The sequence below is a fragment of the Corylus avellana genome, chromosome 3 (assembly GCF_965113065.1).
Source record: "Corylus avellana chromosome 3, dhCorAvel1.hap1.2, whole genome shotgun sequence".
Classification (NCBI taxonomy): domain Eukaryota; kingdom Viridiplantae; phylum Streptophyta; class Magnoliopsida; order Fagales; family Betulaceae; genus Corylus; species Corylus avellana.
Window position 1 is genome coordinate 36,810,005 of NC_142492.1, and position 24,484 is coordinate 36,834,488.

Consider the following 24,484-nt stretch of genomic DNA (forward strand, 5'->3'; position numbering starts at 1 on the left):
ATCTTTCTAATCGGTGAAGTTTTCTGAAATTTGAATATCTTCCCAACTAGTATGTAATTTTGACGGACTGAGATTAGAAACATGGTCTCATATAGAAAGACATAGGTGAAAGTACATGCCATGGATGTGTGTAATAAAGATATTGCCCAGGACCTTGCGTGATTGGTTATCTGTTTGTTTATGATATATGACGAATGATATGCAAAGAAAGAAGAGCAATTTATTCATTTTGTCTTCTCCATGCAGGTTGTTTCATTAGCAGTCCTGGATTGGTGCTAATGGCAGCTGGCCGCCATATGTCTCTGGGAGCTGGGTCATGTCAATTTCTTCAAGCAGAGTTGATGTTAACCTTGTGTTCTCTACAAATAATATCTGCACAGTCATGCAACATAGAGAGTTAGCTCAAGTCTTTGTCTCTGGAGTGCAAATGCTCAGATACGTAATACATTCTATGCTTGGATCGTGCACATGAACATCATATATCACATTTTTTACACAATGAAAGGGTACACAATCTAACCTTCTTCTTGGTCTTTTCATCGATAAAAGGGTACACAATTTTCCATACTGCCATGAACACGTAAGGCGCATGGACAAGAAAAAGCTTCCCTAGTCTTTCTGGGTAGAAGTCCTGCCATTGCCATAAATAGTAATGTTACAAGCCATTCGAATGTAATGTTTTTGCACCGAATGACTTATGTTTATTTGTTCATTGTGTTTGCAACAAAATAATTAAGAGGAATTGTATTTAGGTGTTGAATATTTGAGTTTCTGGGTTTCTTTTGATAGGTACTCGATTTTTTATTAGCAGAATTTGCAAGTAGTGTGAAGCACTTAACCTGCAAAATGGATAGAGCTCCAAGGTATCCACGGATGTCACTATTTGAATACCCCCATCCTTGAAGATCTCCAATGGCAACGAACTTCTCTTGTCCCGGGGGCATCCTGACACATCAAGGTTAATCATTTACAATCTACAGCGACAGCAGTTACTACTGAGTCTCAAATGCAGCTTCTTGGTGATATGCTCATGCGTGTGTGCACATGTATGAGCAAATAGAAAGTGAATCCTTGACAGGGAAAGAGATACCTTGAACATACTTTGTCCAGTCCGTAGACTACAAAACCTGTACCACCAAGGACAATTTGTGTGAACTAAAAGACCAATTGCAGTTCTATATTACATATATGTTATAAAAAAATTAAGAAATTCCCCCCTCTGGTGGAAGCTATCATAAATTCGGTTTTGTAAATCAGATTTAAGAAGGTGATTAATCTAGACATGCTATGAATTGACTTTTGTTTCAATCCTCTTCCACTAGTTTTCCTGTAGGAACTGAAAAGAAAGATTGTCCAAATAGTTGCCCAGATTAGGACACCCAGGCTGCAAAATAAGTTCTTTGGCCTGAACTTCAGAGTGGATCCACCCTCGGTTTAGATTTTCACCATCCTACAAACACTAAAAACCACCAAAGTAACCGTAGCAACAACCGCCAGCCGGGCTTCATTTTTGGATCCTGCAATGTCAAGGCAACGTCATGTGTTCATTGCCCCTCCTCTCGGCTCCATAAAGAAACCTTTTGGTCTGAGCTCTCTATAGTACATAGCTAGGCAAGAACTTTAATGGCCCGTGGTTGATTCTCCTAGCAAGACAAAGTAGGAGGAAAACCTTTTGCATGCTCCTGTTTTTTTTTTCTTTTTTTTTTTAATTGAATAAGGAAGGGGTTACAGGGAAGGATCATTTTCTTTGCATGCTCCTCTCAATACCTCTTTAATTATCTCCTTCACCCATTCAAACGAACTAGAGGACCTAGGCTACTCACGAAACCCTTTTACTTGATCCAATAAAACATTAGAGAAAGATTGGATCACTGCCTAGTAAGTTAGAAACCAGGAATGGCTCTTTCTTTTCCCTAATGCCTATGCTTCAAACCATAAGAGAATTCATATATAGTAGATCAACCATCTTCCACTTTTAGCTAAAATGGCTAACCAAACATTTAAAAAGCTCTCCCATCCGATTAGGCATAAAAAATGCAAAATAGATTTTTTCTCCATTCGTGCACAATGTCACGCCACATAGGGCATGCACTGATCACGGGTAATTCAAACTATTCAAGATAAGAGTGATCAAGATATGGACTCTATGTTAGGTAGGAGATAAAAGCTCTCATGAAATGTATATCCTACTAAATAATTTAAAATAGGTTTTTATTTGTAGATTGTTATCTTTCTGTACATGATTATCTAGATTATCTAGATTATCTATACCTCTTGTAATTCTATATATATCAATGAAAGCCATGTCCATACCTTTACCGGAGTACAATTGGCTCTCTACAATACTTATGTCCAACACGACCGGATTTGGCATTCTCCGTAAATCGTGTATGCCAATTTATGCATCGCCCTACAAAATTGCATTGGCAAGCTGTAAAGCGGATCTTAAGGTATCTCAAGCACACCATAACACATGGTGACATGGTCTCTTGCTGAAATAGACTCCTTCTTCCACCATTCAAGCCTACTTAGATGCGGATTGGGTAGGTTGTCGCAAGTCTACGAGTGCCTATTGTGTTTTTATTGGTTCAAATCTTGTCTCATGGAGCTCACGGAAACAACCCACTGTCTCTAGGTCAAGCACGGAAGCAGAGTACAAAGCTGTTGCCAACACTGCAGCTGAGGTATTATGGATTAAGACTCTCCTATGTGACCTTGGAGTCCCAATCACGACCACGCCTATCCTATGGTGTGATAATATTGGTGCAACCTATCTCTTAGTCAATCTTGTGTTTCATGTTCACACAAAACACGTGAAAATTGATTTTCACTTTGTCCATGATTGAGTAGCTGATAAGACAATTCAAATTCGATTTATTCCCAGCAGAGATCAACTTGCTGATGTCCTCACAAAACCTATAGTGGCCACAGGTTTTCAATATTTAGTTACCAAACTCAACGTTGCTTCACCACCGTTGAGATTGCATGGGGATGTCAAGCCACCTACTCTATCAGTAATTCAAACCATTCAAGATAAGAGTGATCAAGATAAGGACTCTCTCTTAGATAAGAGATAAGAGCTCTCGTGAAATGTATATCCTAATATATAATTTAAAATAAATTTCTATTTGTAGATTGTTATCTTTCTGTACACGATTATCTAAATTATCTATACCTCTTGTAATTCTATATATATCAATGAAAGCCACGTTAAGTCGTACTTGAGCATTATCAATATTATTTTAAATCTCATAACCTAAGTATTCTTTGTTTAATGCTTTCTTTTTCTCCCTCTCTTTCTTTAATCTCTTTTTTTTTTTTTTTTTCTTCTTCTTCTTTCTCTTGATTTTTGTCTCTCTCCAAGAGCTCTTCTTCCTTTTCTGACTTCTTCCTCTCTCTCCTCTCCAAAACCATCGTGCAAGGCCCATAGAACTACCACCACAAAACGCCGCTACTGGCCAAGACTCAGAACTGCCCATTGGGGGCCGAGGTTGGGTTATTAAGCAATAAGAAATGGTTAAAAGTACGTGTTAAGTCTCACATTGCTTATTTACAAAGTGAAATTGGGCTCTTTAAGTGATTCTAGGAAAACTTCAAATTGACTAATCTTTTTGGAGTGATAACGCAAATGTGTCTAACCAGCTTTTAGTTGTCAAATGGGTCGCTTCTCATAATGTTTTTTGTAGCATTTTCAAGGACTCTCCTCTTTCTTTCCATGATCCATCCATATGAGGAGTGGAAAAGATATCCCCTCATTTTAATCCCTTTTTCCCTCTATATTGTTTCTAAAGAAAAAAATACACAGCCTTAAAAAATTTTAAGCTCCAAAAGGATTGAATGCTAATGGAGTCTCTGTATGAGCCAGAGGCATAGGAAATTTAAGCGTTATATGAGCACTTAACGAGAGAGGGAAAAAAAAACATACGCTTGAATTCTTCGATACCCCCTTTGTTTTGAAAATGTCTAGCGCCAAGGACCACCATTATGGGTCGTCCCTTCTTATCGAGTCCTTGGAGAAACATCTTGTTCTGTGCAATTTCATTTGGAACCTCTGATGCAGAAATTGAAGCATTTGGAACAAATGTTCGTCTCCATTTCAAGAACTTGAGGAACAGGGCAGAAGCCTTGTTTATATTTAACTCACGAGCTCGAAGGAACCTTCTAATCGTCTGATCATCTACTTCCTGCATGCTCGCACGTACAACAAAATGTCAGCTCATATGCACATTTTATGTGCCCGGAAAGAGATTAGTGAAAACGGCGGTAACTAATCTTGCTTATATATTTCCAAATTCCAGGCAAAACTAATGATGCATATCATAAAAATTTACTTGATTAATACGTGAGTGCAGATATTTATGTTGGATAATACATTGGCATATATAATGAAGAAACAGTTATTATAATGCATAATGGAGACTCCAATCAAGTAATCGATGGTGTAAAAGGAAAGATTAGATTTGCTTAATTAACTAGACAGTATTCATATATAGTTCATACCAAGCGATCAAGATTCATCAAGAGTAAAGAGGGAGGGAAATGGGATTTATATCATATGGTTGCCCATCGATCGCCATCAATCTGGTCTCTTGAGAAGAGAGAAGATACGAGTGGCTGACGGCATATTAATTTCCCATTTTGTTCAGCCTTATTGATGTTGGTATAAAATTTGAAAGATTTGCTTGCTATAATATTGCATGGAGATGTAATAAATAAATCTTGTTTTACTAAAAGAAGTAAAAGGAAGTGTGCTTCAATTGATCCCATCGAATTGAAAAGCAACGTAGAATAAGAAATGCAACACAAAGTGAAGACAAAAGAAATTAGGAGGGATATATGGGGGGGGGGGACCTTGGAAGAGGGATCCTGGCTTTCCACAAATGCTCTCATCAGAAGGATTTTGGTTAGCTCAGCTTCATTGCTTTTCATGCCTTCATCTTTCTCATAATATTTCTCTTCCATGCTTTCTTTAGACTCAGTGGAGTTCATCACGTACGTTCAAGCTGCAACTTCCCCGAGTCTAGCTAGTTTGTAGGGCGGTGCGTGTGGGCCGTGACACCCCCACTGCCCCTCCTTTACCCACTTAGATTCAAATTTCTATCTTGTCAGTTGGAGTTTGGTGGCATGCTCTTTACGTCGTATTTAATACGTTTGGGTAGTCAGTGAGCTACTACTTACTTGCCTTGGTGGAAAGTAAAGACGATCATAATTAGATGGAAATAAATAAATAAATAAATAACAAAGGAGACAATTATATTTATAAGATAAAGTCTTAAGATTATATTCTTATATTCTTATTTATATAAATAAATTTACAATATAGAGAGTTCCTAAAGAGTTAGAAAGAATACAAATTGATATAAATATCAAATCAAGTCATAGAAAAAGAAGAAAGAAAAACAGGGTTCGGTCATTGTCTGTCCTTCACGGGCTTCACAGCTCACATGGGATGCCAACAAACAAACATCTTCACGCAAGCGCCAGGACATGCATTTATGTTGAAAAAGAAGAGAGGATATATAATATAGTGTCACTTCCGTTCCCCAAAGATCTTGTTAAATCTGGAAGCATCAATGATCCCCTCTCTATAGTTTGCAAACAATCAAGTGATCAACCACCAGCTTCAACACAATTGTTGGGCTTCATCTGATTCAGATTTATGGGGCCTTTTAGACCCACATTGCCAAATCCACGAGACACGACACCTATCTATGGGCTGATGAAAACTTTAACCCCAGACGTGATACCTGTATTGTGGGCCTTCAAACACATGTTGTCTTTGGGCTTTAACAAAAACGCACAAGTTGGGCTTCCTGCATACTTCCCAATGCACCGCCCTTTTCCTTCCAAATTGCAGTCTCTTTGTGTTCACCAAGGAAGTAACCGCGTTACAATCTTGCCACCATCATATTTCAACATGATAGGTTTAGAATCTGAAATTCAGAGTGAGAAATGATATACGTACTTTCTTTTTTCTTTTTCTTTTCTTTTATTTTTTTATTTTATAAAATTTTATGAGCATAAAACTCTTACTTGGTCAACGAGAAATGGCAAATAGTTACTATCGCTAATTAACCAGTAACCACCGTAAAGAGGTAGATTAATTCCTCTCTCCCTCGCTCCCTCTATAGACATTTCGTTTGGTATGTTGTAAAAAAAAAAAGAAAAATTTCATTGAAGGCTCCCGAACTTTTACTCGATTTGATAAATTTTTCCTAGACTTAAAAATCTTTCAATTTAGTCCTTGAACTTTCAATTGTTCTCAATTTAGACCCTCCATCAGATTTTAAACTTTACATAACATTTATATCTCTTACTTTTGTATAAAATTCTAACTTTTAAAATGTTTTTTTTTTTATTTAAAAAAAAAAAACAAAAAACAAAAATTAGGGATATTTTGATTTTTGATTTTTTTTTTTTTAATTTTTAACGGCTAAAATTGATGGAGGGGTTCAAATTGAGAGCAATTGAAAGTTCAAATGACTAAATTAAAAAATTTTGAAGTTTAAGAGATATTTCAAAACGGGTAGAAGTTTGGTGTCTTTTGTGAAAGTTTCCAGTTAAAAAAAAAAAAAAAAAAAAATCAAATTTAGTATGTTGACAAACTTAAAATATTAACACAAAAAGAAGAAAGACAAAAGAGCAGGTTGGAGGTTGAACAAAAGAGTTGGCGACTGGTGTGGAATGAGGAGGACTCCCCATCAAACCGCGGAGACGGAGACACAAAACAAAAGCGCTAAGCTTTGTTTCTTTCGAAGCAAATCCACCCTTCATTTCCCCCTATCGATCTTACTCAGCTGCTGAAACAAAACCCATCTTCTTCTACTCCCATGGCCTTCCAATTGTCTCCTTTCTTCTTCTTCTTCTTCTAATCTTCTTTGGTTCATATCCTGAAGCAACCTTCTCCATTTCTTTGTGTTTCTTTAGACTTCGGCTCTTTTGTAAAAAGAGAGTTAAGATATTTGTTTTACTGAAAAAAGAAAAAAGAAAATGAAAGGTTGGAAGTGGGGTTTTGTTGGGCTTCTTTATGCCGCCTTTGTGTTGAGGATTGGTGCGGTGGAGCAGGGCCGGACTCAACCCACTGAGCGAATTTCAGGTGGGATTTCTTTGATCTTATGTCCCTTTTGTTCATTTTTGCTGAATTTTATCTCTTTTTGGGTTCACCTATTCTATATTTTCGTTTTATTGGCAATTCAATTGATTAGGGGTTTTAAATTTAACTGTGGTTTACAGGTGTAATCGTTTGAATTTGGGGTTTTGATTATTGGGGTGTTGGGGTTTTTCTTTGTCCTGATATCTGCTTTAGGTTTGGAAGACTTTTGGGATCCGCTCTAGATTTAAGTTCAATGTAGCATTTGGTTTGCTAGATAACTTGGAAAAAGATCCAAGTAGCATACGGAAAACTAGGAAGCGGATGATATCTAAATGGGCACATGTTCTGGTACTATTTGGCTCAACTCAAGCTTGTTTGGAAATCGATTTGTGCTCCACATATGCTTGTGTTGCACTATTTTCACCCTGTCGAGACTTGAAGCCGTAATGTGGTCATATTCTGGGTGAATCTATGACCAATGCTTATTTAGAGTGAGAGAGATTGGGATATTTACCGAAGATTTATATTGTTTGCTGAAGATGTTAAAAGTTAAGAACTGGGAAAGATGCACTGGAAGCATATTGTTTGGGATAATTCTGTGATATGGACACATTTACTCATGAAACCAAGTTCATACAAAGTTAGAGAATAAGGAGTTGCAATATGACACGTGTAATGCAGTAAAAAGAAGTAAGAAATAGGAAATAATGAGGCTTGATGCCGACAGAGACCATTCAAATAATAATTTATGCATTGTTACATTGCATTATGAAGGCTTTATGTATTTTAAGCTGAATCTCTACCAGAAAGGGTTTATATCACTAAGTGAGTTTTTACAAAGAGAAGTGGGTTGAAGTTGTAAGGAAAAATGACCTATTAATTTGTTGAAGTATGATGCTAGGTAAAGTAGATAGGAAACCCCAATTTTTGTTGTCAAAAGATAGTAGTGAGGGATCAATTTTCTTTTAGAAAGTAGTATCTTAATCTACCAAGGAATTGTGTTTTAACCTCTAACTTCTACCTAAGCCGAAGTTTACCCAGTATAATGGTATTGGCATCTGAAGGTGGAGGCTTTTCGGGGTTCCCCTTGACCATATATATATTTTCTTTTTTGGGGTGTTGGGAGAGAACTTCTGTTGTTGTAGGCATTAGTTCTCAGTTTCCCATTTTCATGCCTTACTAATTAATTAAGATTTCAAGCTTTTCAATCCATCTTATATACTTAATTTTGTGTGCTTTGATCCCTTTTTTTTGGTCGGTTGCACATGTACTTATATAAGTGGGTTTTGAATCTACAATTTCATCTTCCACCCTATTTCATCCTGTTTCAAGAATAAAAAGATAAATTCGGTAGCTAAATCCTAGTCTGTGAATATTTATTTTGATTTATATTGCTGACTTTCATTATCCTGAAGAACAGATGCAAATTATATATCACATAATAGCAGGTTTCTTTTAACTAGAATGTAGCTCCCAACAAACTTGCCTAGTATGATGCATTGTGACAATTTTAGCTATCCTCTTGTGCTGTGTTGCAATTGTCCCATTTAAATTGTAAACTATGAAAATGTTTGGAAACTATTTAATATTCACTTACTACAGTATTCAAAATGTGAGATCTTATGATAATGTTTTGGTTGCACCGAGTGTAGGTAGTGCTGGTGATGTCTTGGAAGATGATCCAGTGGGAAGGTTGAAGGTTTTTGTGTATGAGCTTCCAAGTAAATACAACAAGAAGATTCTGCAAAAGGATCCGAGATGCCTCACCCACATGTTTGCAGCTGAGATCTTTATGCATCGATTTCTCTTATCTAGCCCTGTTCGAACTCTAAATCCTGAAGAAGCTGATTGGTTTTACACCCCTGTATACACAACTTGCGACCTGACACCAAATGGCCTTCCTTTGCCTTTTAAGTCACCTCGGATGATGAGAAGTGCGATACAGCTCATTTCTTCTAACTGGCCTTACTGGAATCGGACAGAAGGGGCTGATCACTTTTTTGTAGTGCCTCATGACTTTGCGGCATGCTTCCATTATCAGGTAAGAAGTGTTCCATGTCTCTTTTGGCCTGATCTTGTGGATTCCTGAAGAGTCTGTAATGTTATTTTTTGAGAAGTAGAGCTTAACTATTTATGATGTATCTAAATGGTATCATTTATTGTTAAAATTGTTGTATGTTTGCAACTTAGTTTTCTCCTTATCATTATTTGGTATTTGATGACTCCCTGTTCACTTTAAATTGTTGCAGGAAGAGAAGGCGATTGAAAGAGGAATTCTTACCTTGCTCCAACGTGCTACATTGGTTCAGACTTTTGGACAACAGAATCATGTTTGCTTAAAAGAGGGCTCAATTATAGTTCCTCCATATGCTCCTCCTCAGAAAATGCAAACCCACCTGATTCCTGAGAAAACTCCTAGGTCTATCTTTGTCTACTTCCGAGGATTGTTTTATGATGTGGGAAATGATCCAGAAGGTGGTTATTATGCAAGGTATTTCGTACTAAACTTGCATGCAACAAGAGGGCTTTTAAACATCCAAGGTTTTTCCTTTTCTTTGCTTAGAATTTGAGGCCTTAAATGTATCCTTTCAATTAGATTGAAAATCTAAGGATTCATTGTGGTAATTTTAGAATTAGGACAGGATGTTGACCAGCATATTTTTGCCATATGATGAAATTAGAAACATTAACACATTCACAATGTAGAATGGTTGTTCTCAAAAGTTACGGTAAAAGCTGTAAGTCAAAAGGGGAAAAGAATCACAAGACAATAAATGGAGTTTTCATCAGGTTTTTATCTTATGCAGAAAAAGAATGATAGATGCTCCGAGTTTTGTCCAGTAATCCAAACATAAAATAGATTATATCATTCAATTCAACACATGTATAAATCTATCTTCCTTTTCTTGGTATGTATACCTGAATCTAACATCGTTCTACTATTTTACAGAGGTGCACGAGCAGCAGTGTGGGAGAACTTTAAGGACAATCCACTTTTTGACATTTCCACAGAACACCCAACCACATATTATGAGGACATGCAACGAGCTGTCTTTTGTTTGTGCCCCCTTGGCTGGGCACCATGGAGCCCGAGATTGGTCGAAGCAGTGATATTTGGTTGCATCCCCGTTATCATAGCAGATGACATTGTTCTTCCTTTTGCTGATGCAATCCCGTGGGAAGAAATTGGGGTTTTTATAGCTGAGAAGGATGTTCCGGACTTGGACACCATCCTCACCTCAATCCCATTAGATGTAATATTGAGGAAGCAAAGATTGCTTGCTAATCCTTCAATGAAGCAAGCAATGTTGTTTCCACAACCTGCTCAACCAGGAGATGCTTTCCATCAAGTCCTAAATGGATTGGCACGAAAGTTGCCGCACGACAAGAATATTTACTTGAAGCCAGGTGAGAGGATCTTAAACTGGACAGCAGGTCCAGTGGGTGACCTGAAACCTTGGTAGCAACTATGACAGCGCGTATTCAACTCTAACCAGAATTCTTGGCATTATGCCCCTTGGCTCACCCTCTTGATCTTCTCAGAGCTTGTTGTTGTAATTGAGGTGCTCGTTTTCATCAAGTTGAATTTTTTTTATTTGACCAAAATGTAGTATAAATGCCTTTACGTGGTTTTAGGTTGTGCCCCATATGTTTTACTGCCAAGTGGTTCATTTGTTCTTAGAATGCTGTCATTTTGTGTTTTATGTTATCACCTACCCTTAAAAGAGAGGGAAGCAACTTTTAAATCAGGACTGATATTTGTCCAATTCGTTTGCTTAACTGCATCATGTAAAATATAGTGATTTTGATTCTCATAAAATTTGGCATCTTGGTAAATTCTCTGCTTTGTGATATAAGGCTGTGTTAATGAGTTTAATTCGGCTGCACATTGGTGGGGGAAGGGGAGCTAGGGCGCAAGGAAAATGTGGGAGTGGGTGACAACAAAAGAGAGAAAGGAGAACAGGGGAAAAATAAAAAACAAAAATACAAAGGGAATGGAGGAGTGGGGGAGGAAGAAGAGGGAAGAAGGGCTCTTTCCTCCAACCCTTAACGCTCGATACTTGGCAAGCTCGAAAACTCATGAAAGAAGCTCTATTGTTAGCCTACTTCTTTCAAGCATGTATATAGCAAACAGATAAGGTTGGTGAATTTGTCAATCTAATGGTAGCCCTCAATGAGTAACCCACTCTAGCTCAAGAAGTTTATAATGGAAGGAGACTCCTTGGTGATTATCCTTGCCTTACAACATCCCACTATCACACAAGATTGGTGGATCTCTCCCATTATCGTGGACACAATCTCCATTATCCCTGCTTCTTCTTCTTAGAAAGTTTGAAAAGTTTCGACATTTACGCTTATCATGCGGTTTTTGGGGCCTTCGTTAAAAATAGTTTAAGTTGCATTCCCATTTTCCCTCTTTTTGTTCCCTCCCCTATTCGTAGTAAGGCCTTTTCTCTTCTTCCCATTTTCTAATTGATTGTTATATTTATTAAAAAAAATTACAAAAACTCATAAAAAGTACAAAAATTTTTGACCTTTATAATTAAGGGATAAATGCAAAATTAGTCTAAATAGTTTCAGTTTGCATTCCTATTTCCCCTCTTTATGTTCTCTCCCCTATTTGTAGTGAGAAGGACTTTTTCCTTCTCCCCCTTTTCTGATTGATTGTTGTACTTAAGAAGAAAAAAAATTACAAAAACCATATAAAAACACAATGACATTTTTGACGTTTATATCACATCAGAATATTTTTTCAAACAAAAATTACTCTTCAAAACGCATAAACAGTTGTTTTGCAAAACTTTTGCCCCCTCTTTCTTTAAAGCATCATGGGGCATAAATTAGCGTATGTGAAATACAAATAAAGTGGTTAGGCAGAGTCATGACGCTTAATTAATTAGGGTTAAATGTCTTTCCAGTACATGCATTTTACGCCAAAATCAAATAGTAACATTGGTTTTCAAAAATGTCACAAATGGTACCTAAAGTAAACAAATAAACCCACATGATACTTCCATGACGATTTTGTTAGATTTTTTTATGGAGCTCCACGTACCCCTTACACGTGGATTGGTACCTATGTTTTCAGTGTCACGTCAGATTAAAATATTAATAAAATAATATGTAACCAAAAAATAAAATAAACCAAAAACCTGAAATCAAACTAATCTGAAACAACCTATCAATTAATAAAAATAACATCAATTAAAAAAAAAAAAAAAAATCTGAAGAGTTTTGGGGTGGCTGGCCACCCCCATTTTAGTTAGGGGTGGCTCAAGGCACCCCCAATGACCAGCCAAGGGGTGGCCGAACCACCTCCAATGGCCTAATGAAAATAATAATAATAATAATAAATAAATAAATAAAGGGTTTGCATTTAGGGTGGTTTGGTCATCCTTGGCCAAACGGGGGTCGGCCAGGGGTGGCTTTGGCCATCCCCAAAGGCAAACCCTTTAAAAAAAATTTTTATTCATTTGGCCATTGGGAGTGACTGAACCACCCCCAAGCCAAACGAGGGTGGCCGAGCCACCCTAAAGGCTCTTGAACCACCCCCATTTTGCAAGTTGGGGGTGGCTTAATCACCCCTATAGGCCATGGGGGTGGTTTGGCCACCCTTATTTGGCCATTGGGAGTGGCTTGAGCTACCCCCTAGCTAAAATGGGGGTGGCCGGCCACACCTATGGCCAAAATGGGGTGGCCAGCCATCCCAAAACTCTTCAGATTTTTTATTTTTAAAGTTTGTTAATTGATGTTATTTTTATTAACCGATGGGTTGTTTTAGATTGGTTTGATTCTAGGTTTTTGGTTTATTTTATTTTATTTTATTTTATTTTATTTTATATTTTTGGGTTACATATTATTTTATTAATTTTTAATCTGACGTGGCACTAAAAATACAGGTGCCAATCTACGTGTCGCATTGAAAACACAAGTACCAATCCACGTGTAAGGGGTGGTACGTGGAGTTCTATCAAAAAATCTAACAAAATCGTGACATAAATACTAAGTTAGTTTATCTGTTTATTTTAAATACCATTTGTGACATTTTCCAAAACTGAAGTGACTATTTAATTTTTATACCCACAAGTTATGGAAAGGCATTTAACCCAATTAATTATATGCGTGGGTAAAGTAGGTCCTTGTAAAACATAGGCAAGAAATTGTCCAAAAAAGATAAGAAAGGCAGTAAAAGACTAAAAGTGGGTGAAGAGGAGTTGTGTGGGGAGTATGAAAGCCACGCTTCCACAAGATGTTCCAGGCAGCCAATTACATCACAGAATGCGACTCCAAAACATTATTTCCCTTTGTATCTAGACTCTTCCACTCTCTTATCGCACATCCCCTCTTCTCACTTCCAACTCCCTCCCACTCTACTACTACATCTTTGAGAGGAACTCAAAGAAGAGAGGCTCACAGAAAATGGCCATGCAGCTGCAGCCACCCTCCAGACCTCACACAATATCAAACAAGTCTTTACCAGCTTCTTCTTTGGCTACAATCGGCAATGCTGGTCTGCGAAGACCATCCGATCGTTTTGCTCTAAAGTCGTCTTTCTTCTCTCCATCGCTTAACCTCTTGCTTCTTCCTCAACTGAAGAGTACTCCTGCTTCTGCTGCACCCAGATTCTCCATGCGTGTCGCTTCCAAGCAATCCTATATTTGTCGCGATTGCGGGTATTCTTTCTTCTTCTTCTTCTTTCTTCTTTCTCCTTCTTTCGACTTGGATTTGAATGTTATTTGGCTAATCATATGGCAATTTTGCTGATGCAGGTATATTTACAATGACAGAACTCCCTTTGAGAAACTAGCTGATAAGTACTTATGTCCTGGTAAATCATTTTCACCCCTTCTGTATTTCAATCTTTTCTCCTTTTACAACTACCGTTCAACATATTCTCTAACAATCATTACTAACCCTTTGAGATAATGTTGTCTTAGGTTTTCTGACAATAATGTCTGTTTAGGACAACACCTATATCTAGATATAGGTAGACAATGCCTAAAGAGGGCAATTATGTCTATTTCTCTCTGTGTTTTTAATAATCTGTGTTCATTTCTTAGAATTGGCCAAATTTTTGTTGGTTAACAAAACAAACCATAAACTTTATCATGTTAATGACTACCTCTGTAAATTGTTCAAACGGGAAAAGCTACAGTTCAGGACTTCAGGGTCATATCCACGGGCCACAGGATGGTGGTTTTGTGTGTGCAATGAGAAATGTGCGCTTGTTATTTCTTACATATAGTGTCACTGCTTAGCATCTCCAACTGTGAACTCTTTTCAGATTGTTAAAGCAAAACATAGGTGTACTACCACCATCCTTTGGCACATTGAAAAATAACAATTAAAGAAAGTAGAGAGTGGAATAGATAATCTGTGGAGTTTCTTTGTATTGAAAAGGTAATAGTTTTTTTTTTTTTTTTTTTTTAAAAAAAAAGTGTTTTTGGTAGTTCAAATAGCCACTTGCTCGAAAAGATCTAGTCACATGTAGCTATTATTCTAAAAAAGATGAATCAAGTTACAATTGAACATTTTCAAAATTACTTATAAAGTTATGTATATCCATAATGGCTTATGCATTTTGGATTTCAACTTGTAAAATGGTTAACCAACTCCTTAAAAAACATTTTCATTCATCTCTCTAAACTAAATACATTTTTGCATTTAATCTATAGAACTTTCCCAAATGTGGGGAAGCATGAATGCAGAAGTTTTTTTGTACGATTTTCCCTCCCTCTTTCTCTTTCTCTCTTTAGAGTAAGTATATGTTTAAAAAATGAAATAAAAGAAATAATAAAGAAATATATTTAAATGATATTGAGAAAGAATAAATAACTGGATTTGTAGTGCATTTGAAAAGTTATTAAGTAAAATAGAAAAAGTAGCTTTTGATTACCTATTTTAGATATAAATGTAGAGAACCCTTTGCGAGTCGGATGTAGAGTGCATTTTTGGTAACCGATATGAGACTTAGTACCCATAAACACCTTTAAATGTGACAATCCACCCACCTAAGTGAGACTAGTTTGCACCTATAAACGCCTTTATAATCCATCCGGTCCATGTATGAAGTCACCTGTCCAAAAGGCATGAAAATGTTGATGGCGATAATAAGCTTCCTGATCAGTACTTGCAATTGTGCTTTACAGTCTGTGGTGCTCCTAAGCGGAGATTTAGGCCGTATGAACCTGCTGTGGTGAAAAATGCCAATGACAAAGATGTTCGCAAGGCACGGAAAGAACAACTTCAGAGAGACGAAGCAATTGGGTAAGCATAAATCCTTTCTTATTTCAGTAGGATTATCAAATGTCTTCTTTCCCCTTTTTCTTCTTTCTGCATAATTCAACACAACAAAGTACTTTCCCCTTGCAATAGGCGGGCGCTCCCCATCGCAGCTGTGGTGGGAATTGTGGCACTTGCGGGATTATACTTCTACCTCAATAGCACCTTTAGCTGAATAGTTGAGCCGTCAGAAATCCTATGCGACTAGGGTTCACAAAAAATTTCCTGTAATTTCATTTTATTTCTCAAAGTTTCTTCATATTCCACTTTACATTTTCCCATCACGATCCTAAATCTAATTGCTGTAAAATTAATTTCCTCTCTGTTTTGAGCACAAACAAACAAAAGCCATTTAAGTTTTTGTCCTCAATTAGGCGGTAGAAGATGTTTCCTGGAAAAATGAGGATGATCCTAATTCAAGCTAGTTAATGAAGCAATACAGTTCTCCCCAGATTAAGAAATCGTCTGTCATACTACAGGACCATGACATGCACCTTATAATTTATATGAAGCAGCACATTACCTGCTACTCAAAGAAAACATATCCAGACATGGATTGATGATCACATAAACGGATGTCATTTACAATTTTGCATGTGTTTTAACCAACCCATTATTCAGTCCCACACAATGTTTTTTGCCTACAAATTGGTGAATATTCCACGAAACAAAATTCTGAGTCATTATTTGATAGGAGTTTAAGAATGCGGAGAGATTTACATATAATTGCTATATGTGACAAGTGATCAGTCTTGCAAAATAAATGAACCCTGTATTCGTTTCTCCATCGATTGCCAAGGAGGGCAATCTAAAGGAGAAAACGTGTCATTGAAACTAGAGGCAGGTACAGGCTTGAACTCGTAAGGACCTTCCTTCGCTCCCCAAACCTGTAGCGAGTTAACAAAAGCATTCTCATTATGGTTTCTGCCTTAATCTCAATCCAGAGTACTACTTTCAAATATTCATCAAGGTAATATCAATAAATGCAAATTAAGACTACAAAAAACTGACTTGATTTCCATCTTCATAATAGCCCCTGTCCCATGTATGTATCTCGTTATTCTTCAAGATTGCAAGCTCCGAAGTACAGTACGTTGCCCCGTTCTGTCATGAAGAGAGAGAGAGAGAGAGAAAAGTTATCATTGAATATTTGTAGTTGGACTGATCAGTATTGAGGAGGAATCAACTTCCCACTCCCAGGTTTTACTGCAGACAGCTGACATACAAGGGGAGTGTAGACAGAACAAAAAACAAAAAAAATAAAAAGATGGCAATAGGGTCAACAGACAATTACCCATGAATTAGGAAACCCGCCAGGTGGAGTTGAACCTTCATATAAGCAGCGTTTTCCACGCTCACAGCGTTTCAGATGTATTGTTGTTAAATGCTCCCCAATGTCCTGCACAAGTATAGGACATTCGGAGAATGTGAACTCCACCTAGCCACAAGTAACAATTTGAAAGCATTCAAATCAATATATTCAGTCAGTCTCACACTCAGGCATGAAACCTTACTGGCAAGATTAATGCGATTAGTGCAGGACAATACATCAAGAATCAAAGTTAACGAGGGTTCCCAAGCTGAAGCATTAACCTAAAATCAAGCGTACGGACCATTTTATGGGCTTGACTAACAGGCTGTACAGCTCTACGCTGTTCTTAAGCCTTGGGTAAGTTAGCCCATGCTACCATTCAACTAAGAAGCAGAATCTACCATCAGATTTGTCTCACATTAAAAGAACAAAACTAGCGAGGCATGCCACATGCCACAAAAAATTATACAACTGCTTTTCCAAATAAACTGAAAAGTTATGATATCAGAAAATTTCCTTTCAATTCCATTCTCGCTAGAAGCACTTCAAGAAGGAAAAAGATAGCTAAGCATCCAACATCCCATCTAGATATATTAAGACATCACCATGCTTATCAGCAAACAACTTAGCAGCAAGTTAAGTCTTACCCCAAGAACTTCTTCAGGCAGCGGGCGCTGGTCCTTTGGGCGGTCACAGAAGTTCTTGTATTCCTCCACATCCCTAATAGCATATGAACTTACCTGCCCATTGAGCAAAGTTAAAAACGTTAAAGTGTTACTCAAATTCCAAAAAAAAAAAAAAAAAAAAGAGTTCCACCATTGAAAAATGCAAAGGAACATTATTATGCTCCTCAAAACTAAACTGGGAAACAGAGTATATGCCAACCTCAACATCACATTTCAACTCTTTAGGACAAGGCTTGACCATGTTGAATCTCTGCAATCAGTACAGGTTAGAAGTTAGAATTTATAAATGCACAATTGTTTCTTGAAGAAAATAACAAGGCTTGCGCCACATGGTTCAATCTGAAGAAAGAATACAGGAAAATTCACCCCTAAACTGAGAAATCTATTTACATGAACATCATTGAAATTGAACTTTCAATAAAACACACACCCAAAGAAAAAAAAAAAAAAGAAAAAAAAAAGAAAAAGAGAGCAGAATCAAGGAGGCAATACCCGAGGAAACCATTTCTATCACATAATATTCATGCATAACAAATGCAGCAAGTTTGAAAGCTGATAGGGTACACTAGCATACCTGCCGAAAGGGCTTCTGGGGAGTCCTCCAGAATGCCTAGCAACAGAAATAAAACCATCATAAAGCTATTTTATGGCACAAAGCAACTGACAGAATATCGATAAAGATATTGAACAGAAAGCCATTGAAAACTTCTAAATTGTTTTCTTCGATAAGGAAATAGGCAGCGAGTTATATACTCACTTGTTCACAATATAAAGCCTTTGACCCATCAACTATCTCTGCTGCTGGGCACGTAAGCATTCTCCAGATAGCCAGAGACAAAAGACAAAAGGTTATAAACTGGAGCAAAAAGAGTCCTTTGAATGTTTTAGAAAGAACCCATGTCTAGAGATGCTTGATTGGTTATAGATAAGAAGCTCAGCAATGAGTTTGAAGAAAAAATCTGATAGCTTGAGAAGTTGTGGTTAATGTGCAACAAAATAGGAACATGAATTATAATAGGTTAGGAGGTCTACGGTAGTACCTGAAATTGAAGTAATTGTCAGGAGCTCTGGATGCTTGCTCCATGGAAAACTATCATAAAATTCAAACACATTACCCCCCATGAACATATCACTAAAATGGCTGAATAAATAATATGATTGAAAATGGAAGAGATGGGTGGGTGACGAGGAGGGGAATATCAGTATTCAGTAGTGGGTACCTTTTGGCCAGTGAGGGAGTTACCAACTATGCGAGCATGGTCCCAGCGAGTGGTGGACTTGGTGAGCCGCTTGAGCAAAACCGCGCCTCCAATCAGTAGCAGGGTCTTCACTACCAGTCCCCGCGCTCGACTTCCCGTACCCATCTCTTTTCTTCCTTTGCTTACGCCTACTGTATTGGTAACCAAGCTATCATTGAACTTGTGTAAATACACAAATTTAATGGTTAATTTATTACATTTTAAAAAAATATATATAATTAAAAGATAATTATATAATATGTATCTACTTTTGAGTCTGAGATAAGATTATTGGAAATCGGCTAGCCTAGTGTCTTGAGTTTTTGTCATTGCTTTGCCACGTCCACCACTTATTAGGAAAATTATGCCCCGACTTTTGGGTCTATTTGTAAAACTTTTGGTTCTAAAAATAAACCAAACTATCAAATAAATAACATATTTGAGAAAACTTTCAAGATTAGGCAATTTTTTTTTTTTTTGCAAACTATCATCATCTAATCTAATGATTTTAATGTCTTGAAACTAAATAATTTTACCATATTTGAGTTATTAATTAAAGAACATTGGCTAATCTTTTTACTATAATTAAGGTCCTACCTACGATTTTTCATTTTTTCCACTTTCAACATAATAATTTTTTATCATAATTGGTGCTATATGAATTTAATATCATATGCCCTAGCTCATATTTTTTGACACTGGGGTATTGCAAGTTTGCAGTAGCACCGATAAGAAGGAACTTTTCAGTATAATCAATTAAGCGATGCCATTGATTAGAAAAAATAAAATAAAAATTAAGCGATGCTATTGCAACTTTGTAAAGGGTACCCCACAACTAGATTGATAAAACAAAATCACCCAAATATTATTTGCCACAACACAAAAATGATTCTACATGTGAAGAAGAGAAACAGAAGCTTCCACTTGCACGTACAGGATATATGCTACTTAATTTTATGATATCATTTTTCTAATTGGGATTACACCATTTACGCTGTAGTAGAAGCATTGGATATCCCTCTCATCATGAACCTTCCATGAGAAGCACCACCAACCACGGGGCTCATCCTCTCTTCTTCCTCACCAGCACTAAAACAGTAAATAGGGGCCTGCCACTCGGCATCCTCAAGCACTGCTCCCACCTCAAATGTCATCACATGAGCACTATATCCTGCACTCCATAAAAATGGAAACCAATTTCTCACAAAATCATAATCAATGACAAAAATAATTCGGCTCCAACTCCAATAATCAATGTTTACCAGGACCCAAGATTAAAATTACCCTATTCATTGTAGGTATTAAATATGGAGAAGAATAGGTTCCTACTTGATTGAGATTGAAATTGAAATGACGACTTTAGGCAATATATATATATACACAGAGATGTGCGTGTGAGAAATGAGAATTATGGAAATGAATTGTACCTGTGTAGAAGAGCCAGTGAACAGGTCTTTTAGTGAGGACATCCTCGTAGTACCAAATGAAGTCGACCTTCTCCCACACGTTGCAGAGGAAACCATCAACGTGGCGCTGGCCGAGGTAGGTTGCGCCTTGGAGCCAGTTGGGGCGGAGAATACCCACAGGGAAATGCATAACCCTGCACTCCTCGTTGGAATCCCGAGTGTAGATAAAGGAGGTGCCATTGTCCCACTCCAGGTCGAAAATCAGCTTCCCCAGCTGGTTCTGGATTATGTTGAAGTTCCGGCCCTTGGGCCAGTCGTACCAAAGGTCCACCACTTGGAGGGTGCCGCTGTTGTTCATGAAGACCACCGAGTGGAATTGGTGAGGCCACGCTGCCGGAGTTGGATCTCTCTCTCTGGATTTTGATTCTGATGTCCAAGGAAAGAAGACAAGAACGAGAAGAGAGAAGGATACTGGGTTGATTGCAGAAGCCATTGTTTACTTGCTCTCAAGAGATGATAGCTTGTGTGAGAGAGGCGCAAGGAAAGTTGACAACTGGGAGGTCCGGAGGAATGTAATCCACAAAGTTATATATGATTTTCCCAATTGAGAATGCCGAAATTACGCTTTGACCCTCACTTGTGGCCAAGCTTCTCTTTAGTCCAAGGTAACCTTTGCATGCTTTGGGTATTTTGAATCCTGCTCTTGCTTTTGAGCTTTGACAATTGTTTTTCCTTTTACTTTCTTTGTGTTGCAGAAGGTTTTGTTCCATGTAAACATCAAATCCCAATATAACGAAACATAAAAAATAAAATAAAAATGTAGGATGAGTGCGGATACCAAACTGGAATTTGCTATTCGGGCCAAAGTATAAAACATTACAATAAGCAACTTTGGATACAGCACATGGGCCTAGAGGCGAGGAGAGGCGACCATAATGGTTTAATTCACTACAGCCAGCCATTAATATGTAGAGATGGCTAGGCATGGGAATACAAATAGAAAATACAGACACATTTTATTGCTTTACTTTGCTGTAAAAGACATCATTCAAGACCTAGATCAGAGGTAATTGCAGAAGTACTACTGGTTCCCGGCTATAGGGCCGCCTGAACCTTTCTTGATATCATCCCACCCTCTTACCCATGGTTGCCCAGGTGTTGCTCGTGTCTCTGGAGCAGCATGGCTGTTGAGGTTGTTCATAACCTTGTCACGCACAGCAGTAAACACCTATAACATTCGGTAACTTGGAATGAAAATGGAACTCCAAAAAATAAGCAAAGAAAGAAAACTACTAAATAAAACTTTTATCTCTTGATCATAACTTACCGGATTTATTTTCACTGCTTCAGGGGGTTGCTCCTGGCCTGTAAGCCACTTCCACAGATCCGGGTTTTCCTGAAAAACAGAAATGCCAAATTAACATTGAATAATTATTCTCTTCCCCAAGGAGTAATTAAGCGTCCCTTCCACCCCCCAATTGTCCAAGATACACTGTCCCAGCAAATAGCTTATCCCACTTCATTTTTGAGATTCTAATGTCCAGTCAAATTTATATGATAAATACTGAGAAATGCTTCAAATATATATATATATATATATATATAAACTCCACTCAACTAAAAATCCCTTGCATACCCTCCTCACCTGGGAATTATGTAACTTGATCCTTACAGAAATTAGAACATAGCAAGGATTCAACTCCTTTCCCCTTAAAGTAAACCCAGTTCAGATCGATTGAACATGGGGATTACTTGATTCAGCAAGAAGCTGCTATTGTGCACAAGCGAAAAAGAGACTCAAAATAAGAATAACAAATTGTCTTTTGCAAATGAAGGAGACAACTTCAGGAAGATTGCTGAAGAAGAAAGCTACTGCTCCGGAAACACACCTACAACTCATTATCAAAAGCACCTAAAATCCCACAGATCAGCTTCCAATGTCTTCACTACATTTCAAGCCAATGTCATTAAACACATGGAAACGTCTTTTAACAATCAGCGTTTATATGCTTTTAGCTCATTGTTAGTTAGGAACCATATTTAATTAGTTCAGGATTTTTTATTACCATTAACTTGATCGTGTCTCTATCAAATTCAGGTAGCTGTTAGGATTAACATGATGCACAAAACTTACAGAGAGTCTCCCAAACTTTATCATGAACTAGAAGTACGTAAATTGGAATGGTAATAACTGGTAAAACATATGGCCCGTGAGAAACTCAATATGACTAAATATCATAAAACTACAAACACCTCATCAAATTCCATAGAACAAAACTTTGTCTGCCATAAAGCAATTAATATCCTATTTATTCACGGAATACAGGTTAACCTAGACATTGGAAACAGGTCAAGAAGAAGCCTAACTTCGTATAATTATCTTTGAGGTTAAAATTGGCACATTGATGTGTAGGCCAAAAGTGTTCAAGGTCGATGAAGGACTGTAGGATCAGAGACATGCAAAATACATGATTCGACTCTTCCCCACAACAGATAGAAAGAAGGCAATGTAGTAAAATACATACTTCGCATGCAGATTAAGGTCACAAACTGCAACATTCCAACACACACATATCAATGTCATGAGTATTAGAATTATTTATCTTGAAGCCAACATCAAAAGAACCACTTTGCTTATACCGAAGGATTCTACCAGCCATGTTATGAATATTCAAAGGACATCAATTTCACACATAATTCTCTAACTTACGGCATAATTTTGGACAAATAACAATCGAGGCATGCAGGCATACAACAATGGTAGTTTTTTTTTTTTTTTAAATAAAGATAAAGAACCGATATTTGAATTATTAAAAGCATGTCCTCTGGGGTGCTAAGAAGGAGAATTCATGTAAAAAGGGCTTATGATCAAAGCTAAAACATGAGAATAGAAGAGAGAAAGATAAGGAATACCAGGTCAAGGACGCGAACGAGATCTTTAATACCGTTCTCATCCATGGAATGAATATTCTTCTCCACCCATTTCCCAAGAACCAAATCCAGCTCCAGAAACCCTCGTTGTTTGCTCCTATATAACAGCATGTTAAATAAGCGTCGCTTGCTCTCTTCGTTGGAGAGATCGATATCTAGCGACTGAGTATTATAGTTGGCAATCGGAGAAAAACCAGGAACCCAACGATATTGAGTCCCGAAAAGGGCCTGAGACGATGCGGCCGAGGCGAAGCTCCGGTTGGAATTGAGGATTCCGTGCACGCTAATCAGACTTCTTCTCAAACTCGCCATTTCACTCCAGAAATCAGATGCTTGGCTGTGGACGTCGAGAATCGTCAGGGTTAATAGAATGAAAATCTTGCCTGCCGAGTTGTCTCTCCTTTTGTGCAACACCGTGGCCGTTCTTCGTCCGCACACGAGTCCTTCAGTTTTTCTTTTTGTTTCCCTGATAAGCGAGTTCTTCAGTTATGTTCCGAGTCCTTTATTAGTCATATCTGATTTTAGATTGCCCATGGCCATGGGTCGGGACGATCAGATCGGTTTTTGGGTGTTTTTCGTACCCGACCCGCACCCAATCGGGTATTAAAATTAGTATCCGAGACCCGGCTTCATTGGACACTGCCCGCCAGATCTCATGATTTGCGGGGCGGGTCGGGTAATCCGGGTTTGTGCGGGTCGTCTTCTTCTTCTCTCCTGGCACCTGCGTCTCTCTCTTCCACTTGCTCCCCCTCTCTTCTCTCCCTTTTCTTCTCTTTCTTCTTCTTTCCTTTTCTTTCTGTGTTTTTTTTTCCTCTCTCGTGCTGCGTCTCTTCTCTCCCTTTTCTTCTCTTCTCCCCTCTGTTTCTCAAATCCAGTCTGACGTGTGAGGTAAGAAAGAGTTTAGCGTTTTCTATTTGGGTTTGCGGGGCGGGGGCAGGTACCCGGTAATTTTAAAATCTCTTACCCGCAACCCACCCTGACCTGCACGGATAGTTAAAAATCCAACCCGAATTTACAAATTTAACACTGAAATGATGAAATCTGGTCTTTGCAAGGCTGGGCGGGTGGGTCGGGTTGTGCGGGTTAGGACAGATTTTGCCCACCCCTAGCAATGGGTGCCGAAGAGCCAACTTCACTGAGACGGGATATTTTCTATTCACTTTTATCTCATTTATTTCATTACGTTGACATAAAATTGTTTGATCAACTTTTGAATCAATCATTGTTAAAAAAAGAAAAAAAAAAATTAAAAATATTACATCAGCAAATTTAAATATAAGTGAGGTTTTCAAGAGACTACGCATAATAAAGCGAAAATTACTAGCTCGAATTCTCTTCTCCTTCTTGTGCGGATATGTCAAAAACAATTTAAATAAAAGTATAATAAATAGCATTACTCTACAAAAATAATCGTCATTCTATTTTCTTGTATTCATTTCTGTGCCTCCTTTCAATTGGTTAGAATGTCAATCAAGAACTTGTAATGTTTATGCAATGTTATCCTTCTTTAACATTTGCGTGATGTCCATAGTGTA

At 37.7% G+C, this 24,484-nt stretch overlaps 6 protein-coding genes across 6 annotated transcripts; 2 read left to right on the plus strand and 4 right to left on the minus strand.

The window, feature by feature from the left end:
• Positions 1 to 68: 68 nt before the first annotated feature.
• Positions 69 to 5,076, minus strand: LOC132175475 (uncharacterized). Its single transcript, XM_059587434.2, has 6 exons — positions 4,852 to 5,076; positions 3,926 to 4,184; positions 1,091 to 1,127; positions 840 to 945; positions 521 to 631; positions 69 to 372 (listed from the first exon to the last, which is right to left on the minus strand). Exons 1-6 carry the CDS (start codon positions 4,987 to 4,989, stop codon positions 256 to 258), a joined length of 768 nt encoding a protein of 255 aa, XP_059443417.2. The 5' UTR covers positions 4,990 to 5,076; the 3' UTR covers positions 69 to 255.
• A 1,566-nt stretch (positions 5,077 to 6,642) lies between these two features.
• On the plus strand, positions 6,643 to 10,913 carry GUT1 (Exostosin family protein). The gene is made up of 4 exons (XM_059588347.2): positions 6,643 to 7,096; positions 8,746 to 9,134; positions 9,343 to 9,584; positions 10,044 to 10,913. The coding sequence occupies exons 1-4, from the start codon at positions 6,991 to 6,993 to the stop codon at positions 10,555 to 10,557; spliced, it is 1,251 nt and encodes a 416-aa protein (XP_059444330.2). The 5' UTR covers positions 6,643 to 6,990; the 3' UTR covers positions 10,558 to 10,913.
• Positions 10,914 to 13,378: 2,465 nt separating this feature from the next.
• LOC132176732 (Rubredoxin-like superfamily protein) lies at positions 13,379 to 15,699 on the plus strand. The gene is made up of 4 exons (XM_059589016.2): positions 13,379 to 13,767; positions 13,864 to 13,922; positions 15,244 to 15,361; positions 15,470 to 15,699. The coding sequence occupies exons 1-4, from the start codon at positions 13,514 to 13,516 to the stop codon at positions 15,549 to 15,551; spliced, it is 513 nt and encodes a 170-aa protein (XP_059444999.2). The 5' UTR covers positions 13,379 to 13,513; the 3' UTR covers positions 15,552 to 15,699.
• A 335-nt stretch (positions 15,700 to 16,034) lies between these two features.
• On the minus strand, positions 16,035 to 18,818 carry CRL (crumpled leaf). Its single transcript, XM_059586506.2, has 9 exons — positions 18,595 to 18,818; positions 18,415 to 18,464; positions 18,132 to 18,192; positions 17,949 to 17,984; positions 17,574 to 17,624; positions 17,336 to 17,428; positions 16,671 to 16,775; positions 16,388 to 16,480; positions 16,035 to 16,263 (listed from the first exon to the last, which is right to left on the minus strand). The coding sequence occupies exons 1-9, from the start codon at positions 18,736 to 18,738 to the stop codon at positions 16,123 to 16,125; spliced, it is 774 nt and encodes a 257-aa protein (XP_059442489.2). The 5' UTR covers positions 18,739 to 18,818; the 3' UTR covers positions 16,035 to 16,122.
• A 608-nt stretch (positions 18,819 to 19,426) lies between these two features.
• LOC132175237 (uncharacterized protein At4g14100-like) lies at positions 19,427 to 20,754 on the minus strand. Its single transcript, XM_059587109.2, has 2 exons — positions 20,040 to 20,754; positions 19,427 to 19,783 (listed from the first exon to the last, which is right to left on the minus strand). Exons 1-2 carry the CDS (start codon positions 20,509 to 20,511, stop codon positions 19,602 to 19,604), a joined length of 654 nt encoding a protein of 217 aa, XP_059443092.1. The 5' UTR covers positions 20,512 to 20,754; the 3' UTR covers positions 19,427 to 19,601.
• A 97-nt stretch (positions 20,755 to 20,851) lies between these two features.
• Positions 20,852 to 23,440, minus strand: SDHAF2 (succinate dehydrogenase assembly factor). The gene is made up of 3 exons (XM_059587110.2): positions 22,932 to 23,440; positions 21,346 to 21,414; positions 20,852 to 21,246 (listed from the first exon to the last, which is right to left on the minus strand). The coding sequence occupies exons 1-3, from the start codon at positions 23,259 to 23,261 to the stop codon at positions 21,100 to 21,102; spliced, it is 546 nt and encodes a 181-aa protein (XP_059443093.1). The 5' UTR covers positions 23,262 to 23,440; the 3' UTR covers positions 20,852 to 21,099.
• Between the last annotated feature and the right edge of the window lie 1,044 nt (positions 23,441 to 24,484).

Coding starts and splice junctions, on each gene's coding strand:
- LOC132175237 (XM_059587109.2), bottom strand. CDS start 20,511: ATGGCTTCTGCAATCAACCCAGTATCCTTCTCTCTTCTCGTTCTTGTC. Junction 19,784..20,039: donor TCACTGGCTCTTCTACACAG/GTACAATTCATT, acceptor TATGGAGTGCAG/GATATAGTGCTCATGTGATG.
- LOC132175475 (XM_059587434.2), bottom strand. CDS start 4,989: ATGAACTCCACTGAGTCTAAAGAAAGCATGGAAGAGAAATATTATGAG. Junction 4,185..4,851: donor GCCAGGATCCCTCTTCCAAG/GTCCCCCCCCCC, acceptor GCGAGCATGCAG/GAAGTAGATGATCAGACGAT. Junction 946..1,090: donor CTGGACAAAGTATGTTCAAG/GTATCTCTTTCC, acceptor TTGATGTGTCAG/GATGCCCCCGGGACAAGAGA.
- LOC132176732 (XM_059589016.2), top strand. CDS start 13,514: ATGGCCATGCAGCTGCAGCCACCCTCCAGACCTCACACAATATCAAAC. Junction 13,768..13,863: donor TATATTTGTCGCGATTGCGG/GTATTCTTTCTT, acceptor TTGCTGATGCAG/GTATATTTACAATGACAGAA. Junction 13,923..15,243: donor TGATAAGTACTTATGTCCTG/GTAAATCATTTT, acceptor TGTGCTTTACAG/TCTGTGGTGCTCCTAAGCGG.
- SDHAF2 (XM_059587110.2), bottom strand. CDS start 23,261: ATGGCGAGTTTGAGAAGAAGTCTGATTAGCGTGCACGGAATCCTCAAT. Junction 21,415..22,931: donor TCGTTCGCGTCCTTGACCTG/GTATTCCTTATC, acceptor TCTGTTTTTCAG/GAAAACCCGGATCTGTGGAA. Junction 21,247..21,345: donor AAGCAGTGAAAATAAATCCG/GTAAGTTATGAT, acceptor CGAATGTTATAG/GTGTTTACTGCTGTGCGTGA.
- GUT1 (XM_059588347.2), top strand. CDS start 6,991: ATGAAAGGTTGGAAGTGGGGTTTTGTTGGGCTTCTTTATGCCGCCTTT. Junction 7,097..8,745: donor ACCCACTGAGCGAATTTCAG/GTGGGATTTCTT, acceptor CACCGAGTGTAG/GTAGTGCTGGTGATGTCTTG. Junction 9,135..9,342: donor CGGCATGCTTCCATTATCAG/GTAAGAAGTGTT, acceptor AAATTGTTGCAG/GAAGAGAAGGCGATTGAAAG.
- CRL (XM_059586506.2), bottom strand. CDS start 18,738: ATGGGTACGGGAAGTCGAGCGCGGGGACTGGTAGTGAAGACCCTGCTA. Junction 18,465..18,594: donor ACTCCCTCACTGGCCAAAAG/GTACCCACTACT, acceptor ATTTTATGATAG/TTTTCCATGGAGCAAGCATC. Junction 18,193..18,414: donor GACAATTACTTCAATTTCAG/GTACTACCGTAG, acceptor GGCTATCTGGAG/AATGCTTACGTGCCCAGCAG.